At 57.0% G+C, this 20158-nt stretch overlaps 3 protein-coding genes across 3 annotated transcripts in view; 2 read left to right on the top strand and 1 right to left on the bottom strand.

The window, feature by feature from the left end:
- Positions 1–1367, top strand: part of VOLCADRAFT_90236 (uncharacterized protein) — a gene marked incomplete at both ends in the record, with an annotated part of 4939 nt that extends 3572 nt beyond the window's left edge. The window contains 2 exons of the mRNA XM_002949879.1: positions 666–857; positions 1068–1367. Coding sequence (XP_002949925.1) covers positions 666–857; positions 1068–1367 — 492 coding nt within the window. The remainder of the gene's footprint in view (positions 1–665; positions 858–1067) is intronic.
- Positions 1368–4260: 2893 nt separating this feature from the next.
- On the bottom strand, positions 4261–13717 carry VOLCADRAFT_90235 (uncharacterized protein; the record flags this gene model as incomplete). The annotated part of the gene is made up of 11 exons (XM_002949773.1): positions 4261–4312; positions 4900–4944; positions 6918–6952; positions 7379–7732; positions 8272–8421; positions 8966–9067; positions 9426–9584; positions 11037–11242; positions 12144–12217; positions 13224–13336; positions 13601–13717. The coding sequence occupies 11 exons, from the start codon at positions 13715–13717 to the stop codon at positions 4261–4263; spliced, it is 1407 nt and encodes a 468-aa protein (XP_002949819.1).
- A 485-nt stretch (positions 13718–14202) lies between these two features.
- VOLCADRAFT_117383 (uncharacterized protein) overlaps positions 14203–20158 on the top strand; it is a gene marked incomplete at both ends in the record, with an annotated part of 10713 nt that continues 4757 nt past the window's right edge. The window contains 11 exons of the mRNA XM_002949878.1: positions 14203–14672; positions 15236–15306; positions 15407–15664; positions 15781–16104; positions 16595–16705; positions 17082–17143; positions 17320–17435; positions 17864–18058; positions 18651–18849; positions 19153–19400; positions 19916–20012. Coding sequence (XP_002949924.1) covers positions 14203–14672; positions 15236–15306; positions 15407–15664; positions 15781–16104; positions 16595–16705; positions 17082–17143; positions 17320–17435; positions 17864–18058; positions 18651–18849; positions 19153–19400; positions 19916–20012 — 2151 coding nt within the window. The remainder of the gene's footprint in view (positions 14673–15235; positions 15307–15406; positions 15665–15780; positions 16105–16594; positions 16706–17081; positions 17144–17319; positions 17436–17863; positions 18059–18650; positions 18850–19152; positions 19401–19915; positions 20013–20158) is intronic.

The following is a 20158-nucleotide window of genomic DNA, read 5'->3' as shown; positions in this document are numbered from 1 at the left end:
TCATCATCATCATCATCATCATCATCATCATCATCATCATCATCATCATCATCATCATCATCATCATCATCATCATCATCATCATCATCATCATCATCATCATCATCACCATCATCATCACCATCATCATCACCATCATCATCATCACCATCATCATCATCACCATCATCATCACCATCATCATCATTTTGCCCCAACAGCCAAAAGCTTCTTCCTGCAGTCTTGTAGGAACTGCCGTATTTCCCTGTCATACCCATGCCTTCGAGCTTCCGTACTTATCTTTTATCACGAAATTCAGCAATTTAGAGATTGGTCAAAGGGATCAGCTAATCTGAGGCTGTGGTACCACAAGGTTAATAACAGAGCTAGGATATGCTGGTGGACATTTCCCCGCCGGAGGACATTTCCCCGCCGCTATGGTGCTACTACGGCCCAACCCCACTTCCCTTTGCCTGCGTTCACCTCGTATATTCCCGCCCCCCCAAAGTCCTCGTCGGCTACACCCACTTGCCCGTGGTTGCTCTCTCTCTCACACACATACACACATACACACACACGCACACACACGCAAAACCCGTGACCTCCCTCCAAGACACACATACACACATACACAAACACACTCTCTCTCCCCTTGTGCTCCCCACCCGCACTCCCCACCCAAACAGAACAACACTCAAGCCATCAACTGCACCGTCGCGGACCTGCGCGATGGCAGCATCATCTTCAGCGCATTGCTGACGGCGCCGTCGGATCAGCCGGTCGAAGACTTCATCGGCGCCATCAACACCACCACACCCGCTAGCCTCTTCTCCGAGACCTTCCGGGACACGTACAGCATCACCGACGTGGAGTCTTTGGTCATCCGCACTGCGTCGGCACCGCCGTCACCGCCGCCGCCGCCGCCACCGCCGACGACGCCGACGCCGACGCTGCAGCCATCTCGGTCGTCGTCACCGCCGCCACTGGCGGTTTCAGAATTATCGCCGCCGGCGGGTTCGCAAGCGAAGTCTTCACCGCCGCCGCCAGCGCAGCTTCAAGGGTTGAATACACAAACGCTGCGCTCCAAGGACTCAAGCCTTTCCACCGGCGGAATCATCGCCGTCGCCGTTGTCGTACCCGTCGGCACCATTCTTCTCGCTGCGGCCATCGCCACCGCCGCCATGTACCGCAGACGTCTGAGCCGTGCAGAGCGGTACGCCACAACCGATGCCGCCGAAGCGGCGGCACCGTCCGGGCGCAGCGGCCGCGGCCCAGCGGCAGCTAGCGCAGTGGCGGAGGCAGTGGCGCCATCAGAGGAACCGCCGTCGCCGGCGGCGCCGGCAGCGCCGGCATCGACGCCAACTGCGGAGCGAGCATCCCTGTCGTAACCTTGACGATGCAACGTCAGCAAGGTCTCCCACCGCCGCCACAACCGCCGCCGCCGCCGCCGCTGCCCGGATCCGGCGCCAAAGCACAAACAGCAGAAGCGGAGAGGGGCTTGTATTTGGACGCTGTTCCAAAGAAATCGGGGACCGCCCTTGTATCGTTAATCATCGCCATCCGTTCACGTACGCTTACTTTGTACGGCGGCCGACAGGGTTGCTACTGTTGTTACTGAGGTCGTGCTGGGGGAATGAGAATACTATGCAAACGCAGGAGGGACGTATTCTGCATTAGGTGTTGTATGAGGAGAAAGCAGGATGCCCTTGGGCGACGAGGATGCGTCTTGGCGTTGCTGCAGCCCGGACGGCGCGTGTGCCGGTGCAGCATCTTCCCAGAGCATGGTGCCATACTTGTTGTACATGAAAAAGTGCCGCTGGCTGTCTCCTGGTGTTGCTGAGGACGTCTCAAAATCAGGGGTGCAGCCGTTCACCTTAGCATTCTTTTTCCTGGTAACAGTATACGCAAGTACGACGGTACGACAAGATGTTGTACGGCCCAGCGGACCATCAGGGAATATCGCGCAAGCGTGATGCGTCTCCATGACTGCGTCGTACCTTCCACGTCGTCAACGTGTTTTTGTGGCACGACGCAACCTGACACGACACGAAGGCATATTGATGGCTCCAGCGCAACCCCCCCCCTGTGTGTGTGCGTTCAAAACCCCGTGTCTTCACATATCTCCGCGCGCACCTATGTATGTGTGTGTATGTATGTGTGTGTGTATTGACGTGTCGTACCACACGGCCGACAGAATACCGGAGTATCACAAACATGTGTTGGTGGATAATCAACCCGCGGGATGTGTTTTTAGGTACTAGATGTATTGTGCAGGATGGTACGCCTTTTGCGTTCGGCGGCATCAGTGACCAAGCCCCGCGCGCGCGTCGAGTGTTCCTTCCACGTGCACTTTTTCCGTGTGGGAAAATGCGCGCATTGCACACACACACATCATAGCACAACAAATAGTTCTGGATTTTGTTCGTACTTGTTCGTACTTGGGTTTGTCGCCCATGGTTTGCGATCTCTGTACGAAGGAGCTACGTGCAAACAGGAGTGACGTCAACTAATGAAAATCCAGGAAGGACGATCTTCTAGAAGGTAAAGGTGATGATGATGATGATGATGATGATGATGCTACGACGACGGCGATCAGGGGAGCGAGTGGAGCAGCAGCAAGAGCAGCCGGGAATGTCCGCTTTACTGTCTCTGGCTGGGTGACGTCAGCAGCGCCTGGATGAATGGACCTGCCATCAGACGTCTGTCAAGTTTTTCTTTTTTTCTTTCTTTCCTGAAGAGGGGGGATGGAACATCATCCACTGGACTTCCTGGCGATGTCAGAAAGGGCTTTATCGCCTATATGATGGAACGGCGGTTGCGGCGATTAGCCGTTGGGGACAAGTCAAATTCAGGAAGTGTGTGGGGGGGAAGGGGGAGAAAGATTAGGGTTTTTTGGGGTTTGTGCCACGTCCTTCGTTAAAAGAGCCGCGCCGCTTCCTTTTCCGCGTTGTTCAGACCGTTGCGAACGCTGTGACATCACCAGCCGTCGAAGGCTTCCTGCTTTGGGTTGCGGGCGCGTTGTGTCCTTACATACCGTACCGTACCGTGTCGTACTTTGTGCTGCTTCTGACGATGATGATGGTGATGACGATGACCACACAGAACAAAACGCAGGCGACCAAGGACGCAATGTGGGCAAAAAGGAGAGGAGGAAGTCTGACCTAGTGGGTGCCTGTGAGCCGTAAATGCCAAGTACGCAGTACATTTATTCTTTAATGGGGGCTATCCACCAATCGTTGGTAAACCGCTTCGGCCTCAAGGCCACTGTTTTTTTACTGCTCTACCGCTCTACTGTGTCGTACCGTATCGGCCGAACCCGGTGTGACTGGAATAAGGCCCCTTGGCTCCCTCCATGAGCTATGTAGGTGTCCTTCGATTATGCTCCTCCTGGTGGGCGTTACGCGTTTGGGCCATGTATGTATGTGTGCCAGCACGGGAGACAAATGAACTTTTACGGTGGTTTAGAACGCGGCTTCCGTGGGCTTCAGGAACAAAGTTCAGATCGCTTACATGGCCGCCAAAAGGTGTACATGCAGTTTGCATGTGTGTGTGTCTGTATGTGTGTCTGCGTTTGTGTGTCTCCATAGCTCCCGCTCACTTTCGCCGCGTCCTCTTTGACTTTTGACTTTGTGACTTTAGAAAAGAAGTGCACCACCCCGCAGGTGGTCATGTCCACTGGTTCTTGTGCCACCAGACATACGAAGTATATTTTTTTCTTTCTTCCCTTTCTCCATACTATATGTTAAATAAACAAGGCCTCGCGACTTGACACCTGACCGGCGGACTGCCGCTGCCTGTTGTGCCTTCCGCGACCGCATCTTCGAACGCCACCGCACATCCTAAGGACTTTACAGACATATATAATTTAGTCCACTTATATTCTAGTACACTCATCGCACCGGCACTCTTAACGAAATCCTAGCTGAGGTTGATGAGAGGTGCAATTTCGCTTAAAAGTTAGCTTTCTTACAATAGGCTTTGCATATTCTGCGTAATACGCAGGCGCGGAGGCTTATCAGTTACTACGTATCCATACAAGACGCCAGTGGTATCTTCCAGTTTACATCATCCCTCCACCGCTGTGTGAATGTGCTCCCCCAAGTCCCCCACCCCGCAGCCGCCTCCACCATGCTGCCCTATAGCTCCTGGCCGCCGCCCGTAGGGTACATAAAGACCCGACGTACAGAGGAATGGTACAACACACCTCCCCCCCTTTTGGGGGGTTCATCACACGACCCGAGCTCATGCACACCGAACATGCGGTTTTCAGTTTGCTCTCACTCAGTTCTCACGGCACATCAACCGTCTACCGTTACCGTTGGCCGTTAATCGGCTGCAAGGCCGGGCCATGGGTCGTGGGGGCTGGGGCGGCAATAGCTTCAGTCGCTTCATATGTACCGCTGCACGTCCTACCTTGCAGTCGTCACAGTGACATAAAATAAGCATACGTCTATGTGTATATCTAAGTGTATAAGTAATACAGGTGATAAGTCAGGGATTATGGTTGCGTGAAGTAGGACGTTTGCTTAACCCGTGGGACCACTTAGTCTGGCAGTTCCTAGCTACCTGCCCCGATGTTTCGGGTCACCCTCAACCTCCTCATCACCCATGTGTGCCGACTGCTGCGAATTCGGTGACTATTTCGGGTTCAGGACTCTCACCACCAACCCCACCACCACCACGAGCAACCAAGGGGACCAACGGCATCGTTAGCTCCACTCCCAATCGTCGCGCAGGTCACTACAACCGAGTCCATAACCTTCCATCAGCTTGAGGAGGACCCAAGGACTCCCTACCTGGCGGGACACCCATCGAGATTGATTTTGGGAACCTTTCAGGGACACAATACTGCGCCCGTCACCCGTGCCCACAATTATTCCCTTGGAATCCATGCCGTCCCCGCTTTTGTTACTTACTTACTTTTCGGAACAGCTCATCAGCGCTATGATCATCAATAGAAGGCGTCTGCAAACCCAAGCAGAGGCCAGAGGCAGAGGACGCGGACAGTGATGTGTGGCGGCCGCTTGTCACAAGTACCGAGATGACAGCAGCCCTCAAAGCCACGCCGCGCGGTAAGGCCCCGGGATAGAAAAAACGGAGCCGTATAAAGCCTTTCGTCTGTGGCTGGCACCCCCCTCCTGGCTCCCCTCCATACGGCCCCACGGGCCATATGCCCGCCCGGTTCACTGATGGCATCATCAAGGTGCTCTACAAAATGGCCATTGCAGCACCTGCTGTTGTTGTCCTGTCGCTCCTCCGAATCCGCCACAGCCACAGGGCTCCACGTAGATGGTGCCGTGTAGATGGTGCCGCGCGTGTTATCGGGCAGGGGAGCGGCGTAGACAGCCGGGCGCCAGAGAGTTTCCTCTTGTGCTCCCGCTCCCACTGTTGACCGCCCACAGCCGTCCCGCAGTGTTCCCGGCATGCAACAGTCCTGCAGCATGGGCGCTGCTGCTGCCACTGCTGCGGCCGAGGCTGTGGCTGCTGTAGCTGGCAGCTGCGGCTGTTGCTGCCTCTCGCTTCCTGCTCATACACTGCATGCATGCAGGCCCGCGACTGCTCCGTGACCACCTGTAGCTGTAGGTGTGTGTGGCGAGCTTGACCGTGACTATGCTATTTCAGTTTCAGGTGCAGCGAGCCCCCCAGCCGCCAGCCGACACGGCCACCTAGTCGTGCATCTACCATGTCCTCGGCGCCCAGTCCTGCTGCACGCTCTGTGTGGGGTCCAGGACCTCTGCTGCCGCCGCTCGCCGTTCTGGGCTGATGTCCGCAAGCAGGCGCTGGATCGAACAGAGGGTGGGCCCCCCCACAGAATTCTAATCGTGCCGACCATCACATTTTCATCGGTGGTGGAGGGCCGCCTGTGTTGCGAAAAGCCAGTTGGGCTGGACACCCGTAGATGGGGTATCCCGCTGGGTGGGGAGGGGATAGGCCTGAGGGGTTTTCGTTGTTGGGTCCGGGTAGAGTTCGAGGGGGAGAGTACTCCCCTTGCCACAGGTCCGTTTCGAGGGGGAGAGTGCTCCCCTTGCCACAGGTCCGTTTCGAGGGGGAGAGTGCTCCCCTTGCCACAGGTCCGTTTCGAGGGGGAGAGTGCTCCCCTTGCCACAGGTCCGTTTCGAGGGGGAGAGTGCTCCCCTTGCCACAGGTAGCGCCAAGGCAGGGGCAGTTGGAGGGTTTCCGAGAGGTCGCTGCTGCAGGGCTTGGGAGGAGTGACGAGCAGACTGGGGACGCTGTGTGCGAGTTGTGCCGATGTGGTGCTGCCGCTAGGGATGCCTAGCCCCGTCGGTGCACTGATAGCTGCCAGCCTAGTCTGTGCGCGGGCCCCCTCGCGTGCGCTCGAGAGGTGGTTAGCGCAAGGTAGCGTTTCTTAGACCCTGCCCGCTCCCCCCCGCAACGGAGAATCGGGTGAGAGACCGGGTGAGCTTCCTAATAGCGCCTGGTGCCTTAGCAGGGAGGGTAGGGTCGTACAGGGGTTCCAGGTGAAACCTCACCCGAAAAGCCGGATCAGGCCGGGGAGGGAGAGGAGCCTTGTTTCGTGTTTCAGGCTGTGTGTGCAAATTCGCGTGACGGAGCCATGACTCGTGAGAGCGTGCACGCGCGTGCGACACTTCCCAATCCCCGGGGGGGAGGAGCGCGGAGCTAGCGGACCTACGGCTCTCGGCTGCTTTGGAGGGGTAGAGGCCCCTCGCGCCCCTCTCCCGTCCGCGGGAGAGAGCTTAGGCGGTCTTTCCGTTTTGGCTGGGCAGCAGACCCTGGCCAGTGTCAAATCCGGTCAGATACTTGTAACCTTCACACACATACACACAGGCACACACACAGACGAACCTAGGAAAACAAAACACATAAACATGCACCCCTAGAAAAACCTTCCGATAGCGCACCCTCGGGCATCCTACCACCTAACACACAGACACACATCTCAAGTCACACAGACACACCTGCAGTGAAGCCACGCCGTGAAACCCCTAACCCCCTGCACAGCACACCACATGTGCAGTACACCCGGGGCCTCGAATTCCGCAACTACAGCCCAGCGACTCACTACAGACCTAGCGACTCAGGCCCAGTCCGACCCAGCTCAGCTCAGCTCAGCTCAGCTCAGCTCAGCTCAGCTCAGCCCAGCTCAGATTCAACTGAGGCTCTGGTGCAGCCGCTCGGTTCAGCTCTGGGAGGGTGGGCTCAGGTTTAATGCTGTCCTGTCTTTCCCTCCTCGCACCCCCCCCGGGGTTGTACTGGAGGAGCATCATCACGCGCTCAGCAACTCCCTCCCATATCAACACCACTGCGGTGTGTTTCATTTCATGTCGTGTCCCTGTCTTGTCCGTTGTCCCTCTCCTCTCCCCACCACACACACACATCACACCACCACCACACCACCACCACACCACCACCATCACACCAAACCAAACAGGCTCAGCAGCTGGAACAGCATCAGGATGACGTCCACCATCAGGAGCCAGATGATGATCCACTCCAGGCGGGCAGCATGGGAGTTGTTCTTGTGGTCCCGGAGCATGTCCAGCATCTCCTGCAGGACCTGGAACCGAGCGTTGAGCACCTCGGCACGCGTGTCCAGCTCCAAATACTCACACGCACGCTCGTACAGGGCCTTATGGTTCGGGAAAATTCGGGGAGGTGGAAACACGGGTAAGTTGCGGGAAACCAGGGATGCGGATGTGGAGTCTGGTGTTGGCGAGTGGATGGTGGCGAGTGGATGGTGCTGGTGGTGGTGCTGGTGGTGTTGGCGATGGTGCTGGTGGTAGTGATGGTGGTGGTGATGGTGATGGTGGTGGTGATGGTGGTGGTGATATGGTGGTGGTGATGGTGGTGGTGATGGTGGTGCTGGCGTGGATGTGTATGTGGCAGTTGAAAGCGCGGGAGCGGGAGCGGGAGCGGGTTCCTCCGCGGAACAAGGTGTGTCCGTTATCGGAATGGACTGCGGGGGTCCGGAAGCTGCCAGGAGGAGGTGAGGGAGTGGCACAGGCGGTTAGGAGAAGGGAGCTGGGTTAACACCGATGTGATGAAGATTCGGCCGGAGTGGCTTGGCCCACGATCAACGATGAGGGCCAATATTACAGGAGGGGAGTGTGCGTAGAGTATTGGGTACGTGGCGTACTGGATGTACGACGGCGTGTGCGGGTGATTAGAAGCTGAATGGCGGATGCGGGTCACCTTCCCCTTCCCCTCACTCGCCGATCGTTCCCCATCTCCCCCCTCCACATACACGCATACATACATACATACATACATACATACATACATACATACATACATACATACATACATACGCACCTGCAGTTGGTCTGGTGCACTCCAAAAGAACTCGGGCGTATCCATGACGGAGGACAGCAGGTTGAGGGTGGAGGACTGCAGGAACACCTTGCCGATCAGCTGGGTCAGCTTCTTGGTGGACATGGACACGCGGCCGTGGTCGGCAAGGTCCTAGTTAGGGTCAGGGTGGGCGGGTGGGTGGGTGAGTGGGTGGTTTCGGAGGTTAAGGGGCTTGACGTTGGAATGGTTTCGGAGGCTGAGGGTTTTCGGAGGCAAGGCACCGAGCAACCCACAGGGGACGCGACGGGGGTGATGGCGGTGTGAGGCAGGGCGCGGGCCGGGGGAACGCGGGATTGCGGGATTGCAGGTTCCTGCATGTTTACATGTTCACGTGTGTGTGTGTGTGTGCCTTCGTTATGTATGTGTAGCTGATGAAACCGCCCAGCCGCCCATGTCCCGGACAGATCTTCCCATTTCCCCCTCCTCATTCCCCCAACACCCCACCCCACACATACACACCCCCACATGCAGCCCCCCGCAAGCACCTCACACACACCATCCCCCACGCACACAACGGCCCAAGCACTAATCACAGGCATCACCACTCGCGACCGCCCTTGTTGCTGGTTCGCTCGGTACAAGGGCCCCAGGTACGACTGTAACCCGCCCGGGAATACACCTGCCACGCCACGTACGAACGTACGGATGTACGAACCTGGGGTAGGTGTCTTGACTCCTCAACCAGCGCCACTACCTCCTCCTCGTACACCGACAATTTCGTGGATTGGGCCAGGGCGTGGCTAATGGCTAGGCGGACCTACCGGGGTCGGGGGGGCCGGGGGGGGCATGAGAGGTGGTTGGCGGGTGGGGGGGGAATGATTAACACCAACCTTCCTCCTGTCTGTCTGTCTGTCCCACGCATTGAAGTATTTGGCTTGATCCAAACACAGCGAAGATAAAGGCCCTTCAACATGGACTCCCCATACTTCTCACTGCTTCACGTGCTTCACGTACTTCACGTATAGCCGCCAGCCGTACTTGGTTCAACACTCCGTCTGCCTTCCGACACAGGAAATGTCGGATCAAGGCCGCGCCCACCCACCCCGAGACAACCTTCCGCCAACCGCCCGGCCTTGCGAAGGCAGGTCCAACCACATGAACGTCCAACTAACTACCTGATAGTCCGTTGCCTGGCGGCGGTTGATGGTTATGGTGTCGTTCTGTATGTGCGGCGGCTCCGACACGCTGATGTTGAACGTGAACTCGTCCTTCTCGTACCGGGTGAGGGGGTTTTGCTCCGCGGATTGCGCCACGGAGCGCAGAGTCGCCAGCTCCTGACCCGGTGCGTGTGTGTGTGTGTGGTGGTAGTGGTGGTGGTGGTGGTGCGGGGGAGAGAGAGAGAGAGAGAGGGGAAAAGAAGGGGGGAAGGGGGGGTAGAGGGAGGGGGAAGAAACGGGGGGTGAGAGGTGGGGAAAGAGGTGGGAAGAGGGAGGCGAGAGGGCCCTGCTGGGCACCGACTTGCGAATCGAGTACTACTAGAGCAGGAGCCGGGCAGTAGTTGATGGCACGTCTACATACAAGTGCATGTGAACACGTGTCATCAACCTGGTGTTCGTACATATTGGCAAACGCGAATATCAGCCCCCGCTGGCAAAGGAATGAACACAAATAGGTGTGTGCGCCGATGTCGCTAACTTCTCCAAACAGATATTCAAACAAATATTAGAACAAATATTCAAACAAATATGCAAACAAATATGCAAACAAATATCCAAACAAATAAAAGTATTGAGGAGACGACGTGGAAGTGGAAGGTCCTCCCCCCCGTGTGCGGCGGTGTGTGTCGGCGGTGTTTGGGGTGGGATGTGCGGGGAAGTCGGCACGGCACTGCACTGCACTAGACAACCTCACTCCCTCATTGAAAGAAACGAAACACCGCTCGACCGCGGGCCCTCCCGCCATCATGGACCATGACCACCAACACCGCACACATACACATCGACCACCCCCATCGTTCCCCAAAACCCCCCACCCCACCCCGGGGGCCGGATGGGATCCCTTGCACCTGCTGCTGCAGCAAGCCCCAGAACGCCACCACGCCGTACTGCCGTACGGGATATTCAGGAAGGAATGCCGTCGGCGGCGGTGTATTTGCAGCGGTGAGAGGCAAGGCAAAAGAATAGGGCATGCCGTACATGGGGTACGGCAAAAGGAAGGAAAGGCAAAACAGGGGAGGTACGGGACGCCGTTAGTCAAAGTCAAAGAGAAAAACAAAAAGGAACGGAAACGGCTCACTCACTTAACGCTCCTGTTCCTAATAAGCCACGGAGGGCTGTGTGGCGGGTGTGTGGCGGAAGGGGGAAGGAGGTCCTGTCCCCCCGCCCTTGCGGAGGTCATCATAATGCGGTGGCAGGGTGCATGGGAGAGGAGGGGGAGGGGAGGGGGGGGAATGGAAGAGAGGACGGAATAGAGTCGGCGGTGACTCGCAGCGAAGCCTGGAGTGCAAAACCCCTGCAATGCCGCCAGCATGCGGCTGTATGTGTGTGTGTGTGTGGTGTGTATGTGTGTTTAAATAATGTATGTGTGTTTAAATAGTGTGTGTGTGTATAAAACCCCTTCCAGGACCGCCTCGCACCCCCGGGTTTCCCCCCGGGTTTCCCCCCCCGGTCCCAGCTCCTCGTCACGTCTGGTAATCGTCATCGTGCCCAGATCCCTCCTCTCCCCCCATAGCCCACTGCAATCCCTGTAGATGTACGGCGGCATACACACACACACGGCAAACTTACGTCAAAGAAAAACACGTCGGGGGGCCCCAGAGCGGCCCCCACCGCTAAGCCGCTAGCCCCCGACGTCGACGGCATCCCCATCACCGCCGTCGCCGCCGCCTCATCCCCGGCAGCGCCGCCTATCGTACTGCCGTACCATCCTCCAAGCGCCATCGGTCCCGGCAGGCGCGCATGTATCACATCCTCGTATCGGTGCGTCTCCCAAGCTGGCACAGTCACAGGAAAAAGAAAACGTGGGGTGAGGGCGAGTATACCTACCCTTCCTCTCAAAAAAAGCCTATATATATTATATATATTATATACATATATATATGTATATATATATATTATACGTCCTTCTCTATGCTCTATTCCTAGACCCTATCCTTAGGGTTTGCAAAACGACGCACACACTGCCCTCAAAAACATCCTTCCCGCCTCTTTGGAGATTTAAAATTTAAAAATGGTTTGGGTCGCTCGTGCCATGTGCCATGTGCGTATGTGACTTCCTTTCTTTTACCCCTATCGGTAATTGTGGAATGTGCCGTTCTGTCGTTCTGTCGCTCTGTCGCTCTCCCGGGTTGGGCCTTGGGCGAGAGGGGACTTGTAACACAGCAAAGCCGTAACCCTGGATGCTCAGATTGGCTTTTTGCGTCGTTACAGGACTGTGGAGCACCGGGCGGTGAAGGGCGGTGAAGGGCATCGGTTGTTGCCTGCCACCTGCCCACTTGCTTTCGCTGCGGTCCTGAAAATACTGAATATAAAAATTAAAAGTCCAAAGTTCCTCGGTGGCGGATTTCGCATCCCGCTCGCGTTCGAAACCGGTTGATATCGCTTTTTTCCTACTGTTTTTTTATTCCCTTTTCCGCCTTGCCGTTGCGAGCACCATAGCTGTGTATTCGGATCCCCTTTTCTCACGGTTTTGCAGAGCTCGCCAGTTCTTACTGCAGCCCCGCCCCCTCCTCCCCTGCTCCCCTAACCACCTCCCCCACCCCCACCCGGCCCCCCACCCGCACGAGAAAGCTTCTCACACGTACCCAACCACCCAGCTGTCCCCCGTAGGACACACAGACATACGTACATGCACACACCACACCACATCCCCGGCTCGCGGACATCCCCCCTTACTCGGGTGCTTGATTCGAATGAGCGACTCGAGCTTATCCCGATCCAACGACTCGGCGACACAGTACACCGTGATCCTGTGAGTGAGTGGGAGGGAGGGAATGTGTGTGCGTGAGAGAGAAAAAATGTATGTGTGCGTGTGCGTGTGAGTGAGAGAATGTTTGTGTGCGTGTGCGTGTGAGTGAGAGAGTGTCTGTGTGAGAGAAAATGTGTGTGTTTGCATGTGCAGTCGAGAGGCACGACGTGGTTTTTGCATGGCTATGGTTACAGGGTAGCGTGGTGGTGAGCTAGCTGTCGCGGTGAGAGGTCGTGGCGATGCGTGCAGCAGCAGCATACCGGCGCGTATGCGGGTGCTTGTTTTACAGGAAGTATTACGACACAGCTGGGTTGCTGGCGCGGATGGTTTGTGGGCTAAGGTTGCATGCAGCCAGGTGGGTGGGTGTGTCTGGTGGTCCGTGGGGTGGCGCCCGGGTGGGAGGGAGGATTGAGTCCCGTGATTGAGTACCGTAGCGCCGTACCGTAGATGTACATGCGTTTGTGTAGCCGCACATGTAACCGCACATGTAGAGCGCATGAGCAGTGCTGCAGTAACAGCACCCGCCACTGGTATGGTGCTGCCTGAGCTGCCGCTGCCGGTGCCGGTGCCGGTGCCGCTGCTGCACTGCCAGAGCCCAGAGCACGGAATGCCAAGGGAACTCCGTGGTCATATCGGATGCGAGCCCTCCGCCCTCCGCCCTGTGGGGAACCGGCAGGTGCTGCTGCTGCTGCAGGTGCTGCTGCTGCTGCCAGATTCTATATGCTCCGAAACTTCTTATTTCGGGCCATGAGACAGTCGCGAGGGAACCCTCCCCCCCTCGGCCTGCCTTCGAGAACCTCTTACCATGCATTCATTCCCGCAGCACCACCACCTGGTACCTCCCGCCATTGACCTCCACCGCCAACATCCCAAACCCAGCGGCACACGGGGCAATCCTCTGGTCCGGGCCCTGCCTTATCCGCCCCTTGTTGGGGCCCTCCCAAACGCGTCGTGCGCATTCAAGCAGCACGGCAGCACGAAGCTACGCCCGACCCACATCGGCCCACCTGGCTCGTCCCGAGGTGCCCGGAGCCACTGAGGCTATTTCGCTGAGGGTTGCCTCCTCCTCAGCCCGCCCAGGGGAAGCGCCCCTGCTGCTGTCCAAAGGGAGAGGTACAAACTGCAGGGGAGATGGACCGGTGGGGAAGGATAGGAGGGTGAGACCGGAAGTAGATAGCGCGGGTAGCTGGAGAGAAGCAGGCGGATAAGGGGAGGCAAGCGAGGTTGGTAATACACCAGGAGGGGAGTTGAGCTGTGGGCAAGTGGACGATGCACGCGAGCCCACCCGTGCCTGAGTGCCCGCGAGTCGAAGAGATGAGATGAGCGCAAACTGGGCGCATCAGGATTACCTTGTCTCTTTGGCGTATTCCCTGTGGGAGCTCACTGCCCAGGACGCCCTTATAGGATATTGAGTTTGCGCGCTTGAGCTGAGCCGCATCTTTGGTGCTGCTTGGTCGAGGCTTGACCTTGTAGTCGCGATCAGAGGTTGTTGGACCGGCATCTAAAGGAAAGTATGGAACGTCTTGTCGATTCATCCCGAGGACGGGGAGCCAGCAGATGGAACTTTGTCACGGAGCAACGTCGGTTGAGCTCCAGTTCTGCAGTTATTCTTAATCCTTTGTGAAAAATAATCCCTTGAAACTACGTATGTGCAACAGACCGGCGCTGTTGGAAGCCTGTGATAGAACTATGCAGCGATAAAAGACAGCGTCACTGCGTCAGGTATACAAGTGCTAGGGAGTGTTTGCTACGTGCATGTTGGCAACCTGTTTGCATGGTTAACATGGCATATACATGAACTAGTGTGAACGTGAAATGACAAAAGTTATGACAAAAGTTGCGAACGGGATTTACGGAAGCCCTGTTTTTCTGCCACATTAGGTACTCTGCAAGTAATGCAACGCCAAATCCACCGTCAATATTTTGCTATGATCTTTTTTTGGTGACTATTAAACCCTCCAGGTCTGTGCCTTTGAGCATTCTAACATGCCCACGACACAAGGCTTAATTGCCGGCATTCGGGAGGCTTGTTCAACCAGCTGCCAAGAAGAGGATGAAGCCCAACCATACAAAAACAAATACCAAGCGGCGGATTTGTTGAAGAAACTTCTGGGTGAGCGCGCCATTTGCTCTGAAGAGCCCGCATCAAACGCAGAGAGCAGCAAAAGTCAATCAGCGTCAGCAACCGATGCTCCAGGCCAGCAGGGAGCTTCCTCGGACTCTGCCGAGGCGGTTAGCAGTAGCACGGATAGCGTGCCAGTTTCGGCGCAACCCTCCGATGAGGAGCTAGCGGCCGCAGCCGCACGAATTCGCTGCGGTCTCATCCTGTTGGAAACAGACCTCTTATCCGATGGTGAATCTAGCATTAAAGCTGGGCTCCCCATTCTCGAGAAGGCTCCTGAAGCCTACATGGCATGGTTGCTTGAGGCGTACAACGCTCTTGGCGCGCTCTACAGGTCCGTTGCCTGCCTGTTGAGACGTGGGTTTGCCAGGAGAAATGTTAGGCGACCAAAGCTTTAGGGGACTGACTGGAAAAAAAGAGAAGGGGCGGTTTCGTGTGGGGGCGCAGGAAACTGGGAATGTGTTAAACCTGTTCGGGGTCGGCTGTTGCACCCGCGTGTACGGCGTTGCGTACGGCATATCCACACTCGAGTCATGCCTTCGCTATGTCGCACACGCAAACACATGATTACCATCCTCCGTTCTGAACCGGGGGTCCCCTCCTTGTCCTTTTTCAGCACTACCCCTTTCTCCACTCCTCCCACAGACCACATCACACGCCACACCACGTTACCGCTGCCGCCGCGGCCTCCGCCGCCTCCTCTCCTCCTCTCGTTGCACCCACCATCGCCTCCCCCTCGTACCCACCATACGTTAATAGCTCCTCCCTCTTCTCCACGCGGGACCCTGTCCACGCCGTGATTCCGCATCCACTCCGCATCATTCACGTACAAAACCAATCCCACATCCATCCCACATGCATCGTTGCACCCACCATTCCATCATTCCACGTCCGCAGCGATCGTAGCGACCTGCCAGTAGCCCTGAAGTGGCTCAAGCAGGCCGAGGAGCTCTACCGGCGGATCACCGGTACGGGAACCCGGAGTGCACATCTCACGGTGCTGCCCATCGCTGGAGGTGCCGCCGCCGCCACCGCCACCGCCACCGCCACATCTCCTCCTGATAGCAGCAGCAGTAACGGTGCTAACGGCACCAACGGTACCAACGGTGACAGCTCCAAGCCCGCAGGACAACACTTGCTGCAGCAGCAACAGCAGCAGCAGCAGAACACACAAGGACAAGAACAAGGACAAGAACAAGGACAAGAACAAGGACAAGAACAAGGACAAGAACAAGAACAAGAACAAGGACAAGGACAAGGACAAGGACAAGGTTCCGAGGGCGGCCAGGACAGTGGCAGCTGCGAGGACTGTGACGCCTCCGGGCCGTCCGGGGCTGTAGCAGAAGGACCAGGTGGCGGAGGCGGCGGCGGCGGCAGTAGTGGAGGGCCTGCTGAGGCCGGTATTGCTGCCTCGGCTGCGGAGATGATGGGGGCTCCACAAGGGGCACACAAAGCGGGGTGCCCGGCGGAGGTTGAGGCGGAGGCCGCCCCGGAAGGCGAGCAGCGCGTGGATCCGCTGTCGCCGTCGCCCCTGCCGTCGCAGCTTCCGGACAATGACCCTGACGCCGTACAGTTGCAGTACACGAAGACGCTCTTCTACCTGGCGCAGGTGTACGGCCACATGAAGGCCCAGGATCGGTCCGCCTTGTACTGCGCAGCCACGCTGTACCGCCAACTGGCTTCCGGTTGGTCGTTAGGGGCTGGTGTGGGGGCTGTGGGGGGCGATGAGGGGCCGGTGGGTCCTGCCATCTGGGGCCCTCGGCCCGGTGATTCGGGGTGGGTGCGTGTCTACGGTACCTACTTGTATACGTGGTTACTTATAGGCGCGCGCCTGTGTGTGTGTTTTGTATTTCTGCATACGCACAGTCCCGATAAAGAGGACTCCGTGATCTTCCAACTCCAGTTGTACTCGCTGTTGGGATAGACATACAGACATACAGGCAGACATGAAGAGATACATAAAAACATACATAAAAATACATAAAGACAGACATAAGAACATAAATAGTACCGTCCTTCCACACCATTGGACGACGGAGCTCGCAAAGGTTAAGTTATTCGTGCACCACTTCGGTTGTCAAACACCATAAAACCCGCGGCTCAGGTTAAAATAAACGCGCATACATACATACATACATACATACACACGTCCCATCCTTCCAACCCGGGAAATGCCCCCATCGGGGCCAGCCCCCCGAATCCCTTCCCCACTCTTGCACTTGGCCTTGGCCCTGCACTGGAACTCTGTACGGACAGGCAAGTACGACCTTGACACGTGGGTTAATAACTGCCTTCAGTTGGGCGGTTACTACGCCAAAGTCCACGCGTACGGCTTGGCGATGTACTGCCATGCGGCGGCGCAAGCTGGTGAGCTGGATTGTGTTGTGTGATTGATCCGGTAGTCCGGGACGTCTGGCGGCTACTGCTGCTACTGTTGCTGCTGGCCCGGCTGCTACTGCTGTTGCTGCTACTAATACTGCTGCTGCTGGCCCGGCTGCTACTGCTGTTGCTGCTAATACTGCTGCTGCTGCTGGCCCGGCTGCTACTGCTGTTGCTGCTACTAATACTGCTGCTGCTGGCCCGGCTGCTACTGCTGTTGCTGCTAATACTGCTGCTGCTGGCCCGGCTGCTACTGCTTCTCCTTCCTTCTGACCGGTGCTGGTAACGCCAGTGATGGCCACCACGTACCGCAGACACCCCGAATCAATACCCCGTTGATGTTTTTGGTTGTCGGTTGTTGCAGTTGTGGATCGCGACACCGCTGCGGGTTTGGTACTTGGGGAGGACATCGCGGCAAACATCCAGGTCCGGTTAGTTGTGAGGTGGTTGGGGTGGTTGAAGGGCAGGAATAGAAATGTCGAATGTGTGTGTGTGTGTGCGTGTGCGTGTGAAACGGCTACTGCTGTTGTGACTGCTGCGGCAGCTAAAAGGCAATGTACTGATGTTGATTGTTTTTGTAATGATGTACTGCCGTACTGCAGCTTGCTACGGCACGCGTGTACAACATGCGTCTTGCTGCCAGCCACGCTAGGCACGTGGAAGGAAAGCATCTAGAGATGCACTATCCGGACGTGTCGTACTTCCCCGACTACCTCAGGTGCGAGATCAACATGGTGGTTACTTGTGGTTGGTTAAGGTTCGTTAGGGATGGTTGTGGAAACTTTATATGAATACGCAAAGAAAAGGACAAGTATGTAAAAACAATAACCGATGTGAGCGCAAACCAAAACCGCACAACTGCCGTATTTAGCTCCGGAACCCGCACTGGCCCTTAATATAGTCCCGTACTTGCGGACCGAGTCTCCTTGTGCCTATGGACAATGTGAACACGTCATTATCGGTGTCCCAGCTAGGGTTTTAGGGTTTTGAGAGCCATTTTTCCCCCTCCCGCCCGTTCCCCTCATCATACCGCACCGTACGGCACCATACCGCAACATACACACATACGTACACATGTCGCGGTGATCCATTCCTTACCCCCCCTCCTCCCCCAACCCCCCAACTGCCAAACCCGGTGGTTGTCAGGTTCTCGGGTTTGGCCGTACCGTCCCCCGACACGTTCCCGTGGGGTGAGGCCGCCCTGGCCGCTGACTTCGAGGGGGCACGGGAGCTACTGAATACGGGCATGCCGTACTTCAAGGCGGCGTTGTCGTACTACCAGTTGGACGGCTGGGTAACGGATCACGTGGGAATCCGGTTGGACATGAGTAATATGTACAGGTGCGTAAGTAATATGCATGTATGTATGTATGTATGTACGTATGCATGTAGATACTAGGTAGGTAGGTAGGAAGGAAACCTCTCGTGCTCACGATGCTCTAAACCGGATGTATGTGAGTGTACGAATATGGAAGGGTGGGTGGGGGAGGTGGAGGGGGGAGGTGGGTGGGGGAGGTGGGTGGGGGAGGTGGAGGGGGGAGGTGGAGGGGGGAGGTGGAGGGGGGAGGTGGAGGGGGGAGCTCGTCAATGCCGCCGCCAGGCCGGCGGCAAACTTTATTCCAGCTTCACGTCAGCAGTTTTTTACTACTTTTCTGCCGCATCTACACCTATCTTTAGTTCTTTACGGATTCGATTTACTGCTTTTCTTCCGCGCTTTTTTTAGTCTTGGCGGCTAGTTAGTTAGTTAGGTAGGTAAGTAGGTTTCCGTGGTCGTCATCATTACATCATCCCGAGGTCGCCTCCTTCAAAACCGCTTACTGGTCAGTTCTACTTCTTGAACACTCTGTCCTTGGCAGCAGCTTCACTCGGGTTCGTGGTTCGTCTTCCCCCCCCTTCTCCACTGCCCCATCCACCCCCAACCCCCCATCCGCAGATGTCTCGCCGGGTTCGAGTCCGACCCCTCCCGGGCCGTCGCCATGCACCGGTGCCGCTGCCAGCTGCTGGAGCCGCTCTCCGGCGCCCTCAACCCCGACCACTACCCGGGGCTGAGCCGCTCCATAGACTTGGAGCTGGCACACGTGTACAGGGAAATCTCGGATGTACGGGACCTCCAGGGGGGGCAGACGGCCAAGGTACGTACGGGAGGTATAAACATACACACACATACGTAGATGCATATGCGGACGTACATATGTACATACACGTACACAAATGTGTATGCATTTATAGAGGAAGCTAGTAGTAGTAGTAGCTGGTGGTGGTGGTGGTGGTCCAAAGTACCGACTACTGTGTGTGTCTGTGTGTCTGTCTGTGTGTCTCTGGGGGGGGGTAACCGCCCCTAAAAAGCCCCTTTCCTCCTCCAGAAGTGTTCTCCTTTCCTCCCCACCCCCACCACCCCCACCTCCGACCTCCGACCCCAACACACACCGTCGAAGGCCAGTGCCGCCGCCGGCTCCGCCGCCCGGTACTACCAGCGGTTTCTCCAGTCCTTCGCCAGTTCCGAAACCGGAGCCCTTCCTGATCGAGTGGATACAGATAACGAGCCGTACTTTCTGATGGCATCATTCGGACTGGGCCGAATGCTGAACCGAATGAAGTCTGGCTCCGGAACTAGTACGGCATCATTCGGGAACGGGAGTACGGCACAGAAAAGTGATGGCGCTACCAAGACTGATACGACGAGGTAGGGAGTTTGTGCGGGTTTGGCCCCCGCGGTGTCCCTCCCTCCCCCCCCTGAGAATCCGGACCCAGACTCGGACTCGTTGTTCCCCCACCCCCATTGCTCCCCCCCTCCCCCCCCACCCCCATTGCACCACCACCACCACCCGGTGAAATCCCAGTGGGGCCCAAATGCGCGGTGATGTCGGGTTGCTGCGAAGATGTGTGTGTATGTATGTATGCGTATGTGTGCGTGTGTGTGCGTGTGTGTGTGAGTGTGTGCGTGTGTCTTTAAAGTGCTCAGCTCTCGCGTCCCCTTGCCCCCCGCCCACCCCCCTCGCACCCACCCTCGCTCTCCCCCACCCCCCACCCCCCACCCTGCCCCTGCCCCTCCCCGCCACCTCCTGATGGCGCTACGGAGGGGTCTCGGCACTTTACCATCTAACTTTACCATCTGGCGCCTCCACACACCCTCCTTCCTCCTTCATGGCCTCCCGAAACCCCACAAAAACACATACCTGCGTGAACACACGGCCCCAGCTACGAGTCCCTCGTGATCGCCGCGCACAAGCACCTGCAGTGGACCTCCCAGTACGTCAGGAGGCACGGACTGGAGAGCTGGACTCAGGAAGCCCAGGTGTGTGCGGCCCGGCGGGGGGGGTGGAGGTGGAGGTGGTAGGAAAGGACATGCACGGAGTTGGATTGCAGAGGGTTGGGGAGGGGGGAGGACGGGGGAAAGGAGGGAGTGGCAAACTTGAAACCCAATAGGTGTAAGCTGATCGA

The sequence above is a fragment of the Volvox carteri genome, assembly GCF_000143455.1.
Source record: "Volvox carteri f. nagariensis unplaced genomic scaffold VOLCAscaffold_16, whole genome shotgun sequence".
Taxonomy (NCBI): domain Eukaryota; kingdom Viridiplantae; phylum Chlorophyta; class Chlorophyceae; order Chlamydomonadales; family Volvocaceae; genus Volvox; species Volvox carteri.
The sequence above is the reverse complement of the archived record's forward strand: the minus strand, read 5'-3'. Positions and strand labels throughout refer to the sequence as shown.